Source organism: Canis lupus, chromosome 2 (assembly GCF_003254725.2).
Source record: "Canis lupus dingo isolate Sandy chromosome 2, ASM325472v2, whole genome shotgun sequence".
NCBI classification, from domain to species: domain Eukaryota; kingdom Metazoa; phylum Chordata; class Mammalia; order Carnivora; family Canidae; genus Canis; species Canis lupus.
This window is the reverse complement of record NC_064244.1, coordinates 55,012,036-55,025,878: the sequence shown is the minus strand read 5'-3', so window position 1 is coordinate 55,025,878 and position 13,843 is coordinate 55,012,036. Positions and strand designations below refer to the sequence as shown.

General features: G+C 39.1%; 1 protein-coding gene across 1 annotated transcript; it reads left to right on the top strand.

Moving 5' to 3' along the window:
* Positions 1-15: 15 nt before the first annotated feature.
* On the top strand, positions 16-13,297 carry ANKRA2 (ankyrin repeat family A member 2). The gene is made up of 9 exons (XM_025447057.3): positions 16-264; positions 4,148-4,540; positions 5,162-5,320; positions 7,790-7,855; positions 10,160-10,257; positions 10,741-10,866; positions 11,172-11,238; positions 11,761-11,841; positions 12,789-13,297. Exons 2-9 carry the CDS (start codon positions 4,252-4,254, stop codon positions 12,842-12,844), a joined length of 942 nt encoding a protein of 313 aa, XP_025302842.1. The 5' UTR covers positions 16-264; positions 4,148-4,251; the 3' UTR covers positions 12,845-13,297.
* Positions 13,298-13,843: the final 546 nt, after the last annotated feature.

Here is a 13,843-nt window from a genome sequence, read left to right as displayed (position 1 = left end):
GGCGGGGCCGGGCGGCGTCGCCGCGGTGGCCCGGTCGGGTCTCGTCCAGGGACCGGCGCTCCGTGGTGCTCGCGCCCCGACGACCGCGCGGCGGCGGGGAGGACCCCGCAGGGCCTCCCGGGGCGGCGACGCGGGGCGTTCCTGCCGCCGGGAGCCGGGAGGAGGCGGCGGAAGTGACGTCACGCTCCCACGCAGCCGGGGCTGGGGGCCTGCGGAGCCCGGGGCCGCAGATGGAAAGGCCCGACGGGCTGTCGGCGGTCGAAGGTAGTGTGGCGGCCCCGCGCCGGTGGGGTGCGCGCCGGGCTGCGGCCCTCGGCGAGCTGGCGGCGGGCGGCGGGGGCGGGGGCGCCTCCTTCCCTTGCAGGCGACCTCGGGTGACCCCGGGCGACCCCAGGTCCCGGAGGGGCGGGGCTGCCGCTCCCAGGGCCCCCGGGTCTCCGGGTCCCTGCGCCCCCAGCCGCGCGGCCGGCTCCATCCTACCACCCCGCCCCCACCCCCCCACCCCCGCCCCGGCCCGTCCCTGGAGTCTCGGAGGAGCTGCAGGGCCCATGTTCCGTTTCCCCCTCCGAGACTTAGAATTCCATTCCGCCTATAAACCCAGATTTATTTTTTTCTTTAAAGACTTTATCTATTTATTCACGGGAGACCCAGGCAGAGGGAGAAGCAGGCTGCATGCGGGGAGCCCGACGCGGGACCTCGGATGCAGGACTCGAACCCGGGACCCCGGGGTCACACCCTGGGTCGAAGGCGGGCGCTTCACTGCTGGGCCACCGGGGCTGCCTTGTTTATTTATTTTTAAGGATTTTGTTTGCTTATTCATGCGAGACACAGAGAGAGAGGCAGAGACCTAGGCAGAGGGAGGAGCAGGCTCCATTCAGGGAGCCCGATAGGGGACTCGATCCGGGGTCTCCAGGATCACACCCTGGGCCCAAGGCAGGTGCCCAATGATGAGCCCCGCAGGTGTCCAAGTTTGTATGTTTTTTTTTTATAAAATATTGTATTCATTTATTCATGAGACACAAGAGACAGAGAAGCAGAGGGAGAAGCAGGCTCCGTGCAGGGGCCTGGAAGCAGGACTCCAACCGGGACCCCGGGGTCACGCCCTGGGTCGAAGGCGGGCGCTCCACCGCTGGGCCACCAGAGCTGCCCTGTTTATTTATTTTTAAGGATTTTATTATTCGTGCGAGACACAGAGAGAGAGAGAGAAGCAGAGACACAGGCAGAGGGAGAAGCAGGCTCCATGCAGGGAGCTCCATGCAGGGAGCTCCACTCAGGACTCGAACTCGGGACCCTGGAGTCAGGCCCTGGGCCCAAGGCAGGCGCTCCACCACTGAGCCCCCCAGGGATCCCCTAAACCCAGTTTTACGATGTTGAAGATGTTTCGAGCCACAAAGAATATTAGAGATGTCTATTTCAACCATCTAAATTGTATAAAGTAATAAAATGACTCTCGGAAATCGTATTGTGATTGTTCCGTCCAGGGTCGCACAGGTAGTGAGTGGTGATGTCGAGAAGAAGGTGAAGCTGAAGCTCATTTAGCAAAGCCTTCGCTGGGCATCTTGCAGGGTCATTTCAGGATAGAAAAGAATATGGAAACGATGTCAAAGTTCAGGTCAGGAAGCGTTTCTGGAACACCTGATAGCATCACACCCTGCCTTGTGTGCAGAGATTAGTAGTGGTCTCCATCCTACATTCCATGTCTTGGGAGTTAAGTGGAAATTTTCAAGAGAACGATAAAATACTGAAAATAGAAATAAGTGCAGTGTGCTAAGAGAGCTTAGGACCCTTGCTCTGCGCAGGGGTCTGTGGGAGATGGTTCTTCTCTCAGGAAACAGTTCATATCTTGCGATACATTTTTAAAGCCCTTTGCTCCTCCATCTCCATTTGAATCATAGCTCATTTTCTGTTCTGGTTTCCTTCTTTCCTTTTGCTGAAGTATGTTGACTTTGTTACCTGTTACTCCTGTTACTCTTTTTATCACTACTGTTACTATTTGTTATTTCTTCAGCCTTGTCCCTTGGAAGTTTGGATTAGTATAGTGCTGCTTCTTATTTTAGTGGTCAAGGTAATGTAGCCAAAGCCCGGGATGGGTCCATCATAATATACAAGCTCCCGTTTCCTCTTCTCTACATAGGAAAGAACAGTTAACTACCATCACTACTCAAAGGATTGCTATAAGGATCAATCTTGGAAAATGTTTTAAAACCGAAAATAGTGGTCATATGTAAATGTATGGTTTGCCAGCCTCTGTTCCACTGTGATCCTAATGCATTTTTTTTTTAAGATTTTACTTATTTATTTGAGAGAGAGAGAGAGCAAAAGCAGGGGAGCATCAGAGGGAGAGGGAGAAGCAGGCTCTCTGCTGAGCAAGCAGCCCGACGTGGGACTGGATCCCAGAACCCTGGAATCATGACCTGAGCCAAAGGCAGGCACTTAACCAACTGAGCTACCCAAGCAGTCCTGCATTTTTCTTTTTAAATTCCAATTTTAAAACACCCTGCACCCTCTCAAAATTCCTAAGAGGCAGTAAACCCTAAATAAAAAGATGAACCAAATGTTTTGATTTTCTTCCTGTCTCAGGGATTATATGCATTGGGTATTTATAGTCTTGGAATTCTTAATTTTTTAAAGCAGTTTTAGGTACAATAATGAAATTTTCTTGAAATTATATTAAGGTTTTTAGGGAAGTACCAATGATTATTAAAAATGCATTATAAAACAGTAGTAAATGATTCCATAACAGGTGTATGTATAGTCTATGCTTTGAGAGTTTGCATTTATTGAATTCATGTCTTGATTACCTATATTTGAAAAAAAGTAATTCTTATAATTCTTATTTCTTAATACTTTTTTACAGAAATTGAGATCTAAAATTTCTAGTTTGATCCTAATACCCTAGAGATGATAAAGCAAAGGAAGCCAATCTATAATCTGTTTGTATAGTAACAGTTTTCATAAAAACCTATATTAAGTTACTAACATTTGAACTGAACAAAAACTGATAAAAAGTATATCTTCAGTTCATCATAACCAAAACTTGGTAAAGCCTGTAACCATCCAAGAATCACAGGTGTTATAGATGCTAGTAGGCATGGGTACAACATGAGTTCTATCTTAAATTCAAACTGAGAGCCACTTGTAAACATAGCATATAAAGGATGAAGTATAGGTAAGCATTTAAAGTATTCATGAAAGGTTTTTTTTTTTTTTTAAAGATTTTATTTATTTATTTATGAGAGACAGAGAGGCAGAGACACAGGCAAGGGGAGAAACAGGCTCCCTGCAGGGAGCCCGATGTGGGACTCAATCCCAGGACCCCAGGATCATGACCTGAGCCAAAGGCAGGTGTTCAGCCACTGAGCCACCCAGGCGTCCCAAAAAGTTTTTTGTTTTTTTTTTTAATTTTTAGCCATTTTAATTAATGAAATGAAGTCTTGGCACTTGAACATTAGAGGTGGTTTAAAGGACCTAATAGTCAATGAAAGGATCACTCACTTGAACTGTGAAAACAACAAATGCCAAATTTTGAGAAAAAGATGCTATTAGGAATTTTTTATGGTGTTTGGTCCCAGCAGGAACTAGCTTCTTTCCATCTTAGTGAAGTGCCTCCAAGTACTCTGTAGGCTTCTGCAATAGCAGGAATTTTGGGTAGTTCTGGAGGCCGGAAGTCTAAGATCACGGTGCCAGCATGGTTGTGTTTTGGTGAGGGCCCTCTTCCTGGTTCATAGCTGCCATCTTCTAGGTCTATTCTAACTTGGTGAAAGAACATGAAAATTTATTTTCATTGTTAGTTTGATCTTCTGTCCATTTGGCAATGTTCAGGAATAGGAAAGGGGAGAAAAGAGTAAAATTTGTTGGAACCTAGTGAGGAAGGTGAGAGTGTTCCTGTACTTAAGTTGGTCTTTACCAAGATCCTGTGAGGTTAATATTGACACCTCCATTTCCAGGTGAGACTGAGGCTTAGAGAGGTTGAGGGACGTACAGGTTCACACAGCTGACAAGTGGTAAAGCTTGGATTCATACCCAGGTTTCTGCCTCCGAACATTGAATGCTTACTATTATGTTTAGGTGCTTGTAAGAGCACTCTTTGCGTACTTTGAATACTTTTACCTAAGTTGATACAATATTTTTAATTTTTTTCTTTCAGATTTTTCAATATCTGAATTCCAAGAACACACTGGATACCACTCCTATAAAACAAAGAGGAAATCATGAAGGAATGTTTTAATTATTGAAACTACAATTGAAATCATGGCTACATCAGCAAATCTGGATATTGGAGCCCAGCTGATAGTGGAAGAGTGTCCCAGCAGTTACAGTCTAACTGGCATGCCGGATATTAAAATAGAACATCAGCTGGACTCAAACGCAGAAGAAGGATCAGTTCAGGGTGTTGCCATGGGAATGAAATTCATATTACCTAACCGATTTGATATGAACGTGTGTTCAAGATTTGTGAAGTCCTTAAATGAAGAGGATAGTAAAAATATTCAAGATCAGGTTAACTCTGACCTGGAAGTGGCATCTGTCCTATTTAAAGGTTGAAAGTTATGGTATAAATATCTGCATTTGTTTTTGTTTCTTTGTGTTCATTTTTTTTCCCCCATTCTGAACATGAGATTTTTGAGTTTGGGAAGAGAGTTTGGAAGTTGTCTCTTAATATGATTTTTCTAGAATCACACCAAAACCAATAAAATTAAATAATTTCATGTTACATGATGTATATGTTGATTTTTTTTAATTTTCTTGCTTGACTTTATTTACGAATTAAAATACCCTTTCAATTATAGGAGAAAAAACTATTTATGCCTTTTAAGAAATGAATTAGCTTAAATTCCCTATTCCATGAATATTTGATTGGCATCAGCTTCCCATGCTTTAATGCAGTGAAGTTTGTCATCACTTTTGTAGACTTACTTTAATAATGATCTATTGAATAAAAAAAAAACTGATCTCAGAATAAAATTGCTCAAAATTAGTACAGATTTTTTCTGATACTTTCACTGTGATAATACATTTTATAGCAAAGAATAGTATCACTTGCGAAACAGTTGAAGATGTACCTCACATAATTCTTTTTTAATGTAAACATTGACATAGAACTTTGAAATGCTTTGTCATTAAAATATTGTTTCAATGTGTTCAAATTTATTTTACTTAGCGGAATGCAATATCCATACATCTCCTTCTCCGGGAATTCAAGTAAGACATGTCTACACTCCCTCTACAACAAAGCACTTCTCACCCATAAAACAATCAACTACTTTGACCAACAAACACAGAGGAAATGAGGTCTCAACCACACCTCTATTAGCAAATTGTAAGTATTTCCCACTAATGTACTCAAATATTCTTATTACTAGTATAATACTTTCAAAAGTTTGGCTTTGAAACGTTATTTTCTTTAAATGCATATCCTATTTGGGAAAAGCTTACGTGATATCTTAATAGTTTCACTAATTTAAATTTTTTTTACAATTTTACTGCATAATTGACTATTTTCATGTTTTATATTGAAAACATGAAATTTTTTTTTTTTTTTTTTTTTAATTTATGATAGTCACAGAGAGAGAGAGAGAGGCAGAGACATAGGCAGAGGGAGAAGCAGGCTCCATGCACCGGGAGCCTGATGTGGGATTCGATCCCAGGTCTCCAGGATCGCGCCCTGGGCCAAAGGCAGGCGCCAAACCACTGCGCCACTCAGGGATCCCGAAAACATGAAAATTTTAATACAGACTTTATACAGGTTTATACAAATACAGGTTTATATTTGTTTATACACATACAGATTTTATACAGGTTTTCTTTTTTTTAAAGATTTTATTTATTTATTCATGAGACACACACACACACATACAGAGGCAGAGACACAGGCAGAGGGAGAAGCAGGCTCCATGCAGGGAGCCCAATGTGGGACTCAATCCCGGGTCCCCAGGATCATGCCCTGGGCTGAAGGTGGCACTAAACCGCTGAGCTACCCGGGCTGCCCTCTTTTTTTTTTTTTGAGGGGAAGAGGGGAGGTATGGAGGGAGAGGGAGAATCTCTTTTTTTTTTTTTTTAATTTTTTTATTTATTTATGATAGGCACACAGTGAGAGAGACAGGCAGAGCACAGGCAGAGGAAGAAGCAGGCTCCATGCACCGGAGCCTGATGTGGGATTCGATCCCGGGTCTCCAGGATCACGCCCTGGGCCAAAGGCAGGCGCTAAACCGCTGCGCCACCCAGGGATCCCAGGGAGAGAGAATCTTAAGCAGGCTCCACACCCAGCTCTGAGCTGTTGCAGGGTTCAATCTCAGGACCCTGAGATCATGACCCTGCAGTCATGACCTGAGCCTAAATCAAGAGTTAGACACTTAACAGCCACCCAGATGCCCTTACAGGTTTTCTTTCTTTAAACCTTTGTAGTCTTACTATAACAAACAATTTGTATTCTGAACTTTGTGCACACTAAGACATTGTGAGTGTTTTTTTGTTCTTGGAGTGCAAGGCTTTACATTTTACTTATAAATGTAAATTTATAAATTTACTTATAAATTAGATCAGTGCTCAACTAGTGATTTATAGTAAAACCCGGAATGTTACTACAGTAATTTTGAATTTGACTATAATTGTGCATGTGAATACGAAATTAACTCTTTTAAAACCTTGAATCTACAATTTTTTTTATCTATTACAATTTTTTTAAAGTACAGAATCATTCTATAAGAAACAAAATTTAAAAAAAGAAAAAGAAACAAAATAAAGTTTTTCTATATAAATCAGAAAACATTCTGTGTAGCATAGGTATGTTAATGAGACAAAACCAGTTAGTAGTTTGATGTTAGGAACTGTATTTGACTATATAATGTAAATGCATCTATATTTTAAAGCATGGTGAGATACATGTTTTTACTTTGGAAACTCTGTATCCCTCCTGATTTTGAATCACATGTATAACATTTAAGCCAGGAGGAGTTCATGACTCTTACTTCACCTCTTAGCCATTTTTCTTCTACTTAACTAAATTTGCATGGGCTTCGTGATTGCTTACCTTTTTATTAAGGCCACTCAGTCATACGGCTGAAGTCAAGGGTCAGGTGATACTAATTTTTAAGATGAACCCTCATAGAATAGGGCCTGTTCAGTTTTATTTTAAAATAAAGATGTTATCTTAAAAAATAAATAAATGAACAAATGGATGGATTGAGTAAATGAATAAATAAAATAAAGACGTTCTAAAATAGTCTAACCATGATACTTTCGAACTGAAAAGAAACACCTAGAGATCATGCGGTTCATATCCCTCATGTTATAGACAAACGGTCAATCATTTATTCAAGGTCACACAGCTAATTAGCCATAACTACTCTGTATTCAAGAATTTACTCTGAAAGTCATTTTTCCATTTACTACTCAATCCAAAAGTTAAGAAGAACTCATGGAGTCTTGAAATAATAATATTTGGGATTTGTGTTTAGACCCCAAATCCTCATAAGTTTGGATATTGAATTAGCATTTTAAAATTAAATACCTAACCCATTTCTTTTATTGATAAGACAATTTGTATTGTTAATAGTTGATCATAACAGCATATTCATTGATAACAGTACTTTCCAGATGTCAGAATTCCCTTTAACATATATCATTTCTCAGATACAGAATGGCTACTTAATGTTAGAATATATTTTATTTTTTTAAACAATAATAGTTTTTGTTTTAGAAAAGATAAGTGCTGCACAAAAATGAATGACATGATGAAAGTGTACCCTGCAGGTAGGAAAACATGAAGCTTTTTGTGGTATCATTTCAGCCTTATCTGTTCACCAGTTGGCCGCCCAGGGAGAGATGCTCTATCTAGCTACTCGGATTGAACAAGGTAATAGCCTGTCTTTTTAAATGTACTTAAACATATTTAATCAGATTTATTTTATTTTTGTTGTTTTAATACTGGAAGGTATAAAAACAAAACGAAAAAATAGTCGCATAATCTCACCAGGCAGATAATTCCATAGATAGTAAAAATAAATGAATAAATAAAGTATGACAAAGTATTAAAGTTACAGCCTCCCTTATCACCCCAGCCTTTTGCCCAAAAGCAAACATGAATTTCTTATGTTTTCAGGAAACTCTTTTAGAAAGCATTCCTGCTTAATTTTGGAGTTATGTGTGAAAATATATATGTGCTTTTTGTTATGTACACAAGAGGGAAGATACTACACACACTGCATTACACTTTTTTTCATTTAATATTTTGGAGATCTTTCCATATGACCACATAAAGAATGATTTCATTCTTTTTTAAGAGGTTCATAATTTTGCACTGTATTGCTGCATACACATATATTGTATTTTTATTTTGTAACTAGTCCCCTTGGTGGTGGTTGTTCCAGTTTCTTGCTATTAAATAACATTCTTTTTGGCCTCCTTTTTAATTCCTACTAGTTCATATGCTGGGTCAAAAGGATATGGGTTTTCTTTTTTCTTTTTTAAAAATATTTATTTACTTATTTATTCATGAGAGACAGAGACACAGGCAGAGACACAGGCAGAGGGAGAAGCAGGCTCCTCTCAGAGAGCCCGATGTGGGACTCGATCCCACGACCCCAGGGTCACGACCTGAGCCATAGGCAGATGCTCAACCAATGAGCCACCCAGGTGTCCCAGGATATGGATTTTCACTTTTTTTTTAATATTTTATTTATTTTTTCATGAGAGACACAGAGAGAGAGAGGCAGAGACACAGGGAGAGGGAGAAACAGGCTCCACGCAGGGAGCCCGACATGGGACTAGATCCCGAGACTCTGGGATCACACCCTGGGCCGAAGGCAGACGTTAAACTGCTGAGCCACCCAGGGATCCCCAGATTTTCACTTTTATATATATTGCCAGATATTTGTCCTATCCTCATACCAGAGTTAACTCTGGTGAAAAGTGGTATCTCATACTTGTTGTGTTTAGATTCTTAAAATTAGGGTCGATTTAAGCCTTTTGGTATGTGAACTGCCTAAAATTTATTGATTTATATGACCTCAACTAAATTAAAGAAATTTACATTTTGTTGTTTATGTTGCTTTTTTTTTTTTTTTTTAAACCAGTTTGTCGTTTTCCTTTGATTTTCATGTTCTCAACAAAAGCTTAGCATTTTGTAGTGGTAAATTTTCTTTTTCCTTGTAACTTCTGAGTTTTATATCCTGCTTTGAAAGGATTTTCTTCTTCAAGATTATAAGTAAATTCACCCCTTATTCTAGAATTTCTGTGGTTTCTTTTTTTACATTTCAATCTTTGACGCATATGGAATGTTTTGATGTAATGAGATACAGAGCAAGTTGTACTCTGATTTTCATTTTTCACAAAGTTAGCAGTTGTCCCAACATTATTGATTGAATACAGGGTACATGATTTAAAAGGTTGGTTTTTTTCTTTTTAATTGTGCCATTCTTTTATAAGACATGCTTCATTAGTATATTTGTTTATAAATATTTGAAGTTTCATTCTCAGTCTTCTAAATAAATTTAGGGGAAAACTGTGGACTTTATAACTAGTAGACTGAATCTAGGAAACAAAATGGAGTTCAAGGTAGAATTACATGGTACTGTGTTTCAGATTATTCAGTCTTCATGCAAATAATATTGTTAGCAAACCAGCAAGAGTGAAAAAAATTCCAAGGCAGCAATGCTAGCTGTAGAGTAGAATATGGCTTTAATAAGATTTGGGGGTTTTTACAATACATATTTATATAATTCTAAGGGCTGTCATATAATCTCATTTTGTGTTTCTGCCAACTACGCTTTGAGATAAGCGAAGTATCATTCGGTACATTAGACAAGTGAAGTGCTGTGCCTAGAACCACACTGCTATAAAGTGACAGAGCCAGGGCTCAGACTGTGGTTCCCTGATTCTGAGTCCATCTTCTGTGGACTGCCTTGTGCCCAGCATTATGTCATGCCTGGTAGTTTATACGTCAGAGAATATGCTATTTGAACTGAGTTGTGTGTATGGAAGCACATTTTAATACATTCAGACTACAGGTTATAGCACATAATAGGACTGCAGCTAATAGTCAGCAGGAAGTGAACCTCACTGAATAGTGCAAGCCACCTTTTAGAATGCCAGTATTTGCATAATGATCTTAATAGATGGTTGGTAAATTAGATGACAAAAGTTGTTTTCTTTTAAATAGAAAATGTTATCAATCACACGGACGAAGAAGGATTTACCCCTCTGATGTGGGCTGCAGCACACGGGCAAATAGCTGTGGTAGAGTTTCTCCTTCAGAATGTAAGGAAAATGCCTCGGAAATGTATACGTGTAGTTATTAACTCTTGAGTAAAGATTTTGTATCTCCAGCCAATTAGATATGATGGTAGAAGATCCAAAAATTTTTGTGTACTTTTCATATTCTTATGGAACTTGGATCTAGTTGGGCAGACAAGATTAATCATACGTGCAACAGCCAGAGAATTTCATGCCCAGTCCCTTGAAGTGCAGTGGGAACAAAAGCACTGTCGGCCCCGTAGGAGAACTTCATGGGGGAGATACAGTTTAACTCTGGAGTGAGAGGATAGTTAGCCCTGAGATGGAGGAAGGAAGGAAGGCCTCCAGGCAACCTTGACAATAAGAGCATCCATGAGTAGAAGTTTGTGTTATTAACCCCAGAACATTACTTGACCTAAATACTGAACTGTAATTCTTATTGACAGAAATAACAATATTCTTGTTTATATGAATTGAAAAGTCTTTTATCTCCACTTGACACTCCAGGGTGCTGATCCCCAGCTTTTAGGAAAAGGTCGAGAAAGTGCACTCTCATTGGCATGTAGTAAAGGCTACACAGATATTGTCAAAATGCTGCTTGATTGTGGAGTTGATGTAAATGAATATGATTGGGTGAGTCTCTGATACTGATTTTTAAAATACTGTAATAAATTCTAGGAACTATTTAGTTTGGAGAGACATAATAAATTTTACCAAACATTTGGAAAAATAATTAACTTAGCCAATTAAACACATGGAAGAAAAAGTTAATGGCACAAACTCAATTATTGCTTCTGATCTAAATAGTCTTCACGAAATATGAAAATTGCCTTAAACTACTTTTACATGCCCAGTTCTTAGTAAAACTTCTCACAGCAACATTAAATTATTCAAATCTTGGTCACCTTGATAAACTAAATCACCTTTTCCTTTTGCAGAATGGAGGGACACCTTTGCTTTATGCTGTACATGGAAATCATGTTAAATGTGTAAAAATGCTTTTAGGTAAGCCAATAAAAGTGAAAATGTTTAGAAAATACCATGTGAGGACTTTAATTTTTATACAAGCTGGCCTCCCCTGCTATTACTCAGGAGAATCATTAACTATTATTAACTATGTCAGTCCTGCTGCAGCACCCGCTACCATAGAGTTGCCCAGGTGAGGAGCAGCTCCATCCTGCAGCGCGCCAGTGCTTAGAGCGTTTGTCTCTGTTGCTTTCCTTTCGAGGGTCAGGTCTGGATCAGGTCTGAAGCTGTTGTCGTTTGCTCTGTCCGCAGTGTTTTCATGCCTTACTTTTGTCTGCGGTTGTTGATGAGTTTCAGCTGTTACAGAGGATGCCTGTGTGTTTGGTGTGTCTTCCTCCTGACTCACCAAAGTGAATTGTGTACTTCATGTACCCTGTACTTTGTCAGACCATCCCGAAAATACCCAGTTTGCTGAAAATCTGTCCTGCTACACGAGCCAGTAATAGACAAACACATCTACATTTTCATTTTATTTATGCAGATTTTTCTATTTTGATACAGAAAATGGAGCTGACCCAACAATTGAAACTGACTCTGGGTATAATTCTATGGATTTAGCTGTAGCCTTGGGCTATAGAAGTGGTAAGTATTTTAGAACGATCAGGTTTTATTTTAGTTGGTAAAGCTCTATAAACAGTACAGACTAGCAGTCTAAACTATTTTCATCACTTATAGTCATAAAACATGGCATGTCATCCTAACTCCTGACATTAACTTTTAACTGTGGGCAAAATCAACAAATTCTTAAGGTTTAGGAGTGAGTTTATTACTGTTACTTTTCACCAACCCAAAATTTATTTGCTACAAGCACACACCTATTTACACACAAGATTTAACATTTTTGTAGCAAATTACTTATAAAATGCTTGATAGTTGCCCTTTCTCTGCTCTTTAGAACACACTTTGTACAAGAACAGAATCCACCACCACCACCCCTCCGTGCCCTCCCTGGTTTCTTACGTAGTTGACTCTCCTTTCTAGTCTGCCTGACTTGCGGCCCCCCTTTCCTCTCTGTGGGAGTTTCATATTTGCTAAGACGAATTTGCTCATTAAACATTTTGTTGTATTTTAAAAAAGAAAAAAGAAAAAAAAGAACAGAATCCAATATCTTGGACAATTACTAAGTCAGTGACAGACTAAGGCTTAAGTAACCAAGTGTTACGTTGCAATCTCGACCATCCTCAGACTAGGAGTATGTATCACCCGGAATATATCCTCAGAATATGAGGAATGACTTTATTTTTTTTTTAAGATTTTATTTATTTATTAATGAGAGATACGGGTGGGGGGAGCAAAGACACAAGCAGAAGGAGAAGCAGGCTCCATGCAGGGAGCCCGACGCGGGACCCGATCCAGGGTCTCCAGGATCAGGCCCTGGGTCGAAGGCGGCACTAAACCACTGAGCCCCCCGGGCTGCCCAAGAATGACTTTATTTTAAGAGGAAGGGTTGATGTTAAGTTGAATTTGATAGTTCTGTGTAAAATTTTGTGATCAACCTGCTGTGGTATTGATAAACCTGTCTGTTCTAGTTCAACAGGTTATCGAGTCACATTTACTGAAGCTGCTTCAGAATATCAAGGAGTAGACATAGTTGTCAGGAAGTGTCGTCTGCCCTTCCACTTACTTTTTGGCTCTTATAAATGATAGTTTTGTTTACTTATAAATTTTTACCTCAGTTGCAAATTTACTGGTTTTAGTAAGTTTTAATAAATATTCCTCTGAGTAATTCACTGGTTTATAATAAAATTAATGTTGATGCTTTTTTATAAATGTGTTTTACTGCATATTTAAAATTATAAATTAATGTTTTGTGGCATGTAAATTTTTATGGTACAGATAGTTATCTGTCTTTGTATCAAGTGCTGTAATTTAACATTTTCAAAAATTATCCTTTCATCTTTACTCTTGTATTAATTCATTGACTTCACACAGATTTGCTATAAATCTAAAGGAAAAAAATTTGTTATTGAATTTAAAAATGCACAGTGTGATTGTTTACAAAATGATGTTATAAATAAATAAAGTACTTTTTTCTGTTTGCGTGCTAGTTTTTTTAAATTTTATATGATTATTAAGGGATTACTTCAGGATTTTTACTTTAACCCTTCTGTCTTATGAGGACACTCCATTAGATCAAACAATAGAGTTAAATTAAATGTAAAACAGTCAATGAAGACTTGACTGTTATTTTTACAAGTATATTAAGAATAATTTTCTCTTGTAAATAAGTTTTTAGTAGGAAATATAAGTCCTTCAATAAAAGTCAGATGTTCTTTAATTCCAGTAAATGAGCAGTATAAACCTGTGTTACACCAAAATCTAAAAAAGAGAGCTGTTGGCTGGAATTTGGCTTGACCAGTGAGTGTAAGACTTGGGTTACTCACTTCATCTGGAAAATAGATGTTGTGATCATCAGTTGTGATACTTTGGTTGTAAGCCATATACAGTCACCTAATTGAAGCAAAAGGGAATTAAGGAAAGACACAAAATGGAGAGGAAAGCTCAAGAAGCAGGCAATAGCAAGGACGGAAACTAGGCCAGGGGTCTCAATCAGGAAAATCATGGCCAGTTATGGTGGATGCCG

Excerpts from the sequence above, each read along its gene's own strand:
- ANKRA2 (XM_025447057.3), top strand. The coding sequence starts at position 4,252 with ATGGCTACATCAGCAAATCTGGATATTGGAGCCCAGCTGATAGTGGAA. Across the intron at positions 7,856-10,159 it reads AGCTACTCGGATTGAACAAG|AAAATGTTATCAATCACACG; the intron begins GTAATAGCCTGT and ends TCTTTTAAATAG. Across the intron at positions 10,258-10,740 it reads TAGAGTTTCTCCTTCAGAAT|GGTGCTGATCCCCAGCTTTT; the intron begins GTAAGGAAAATG and ends TTGACACTCCAG.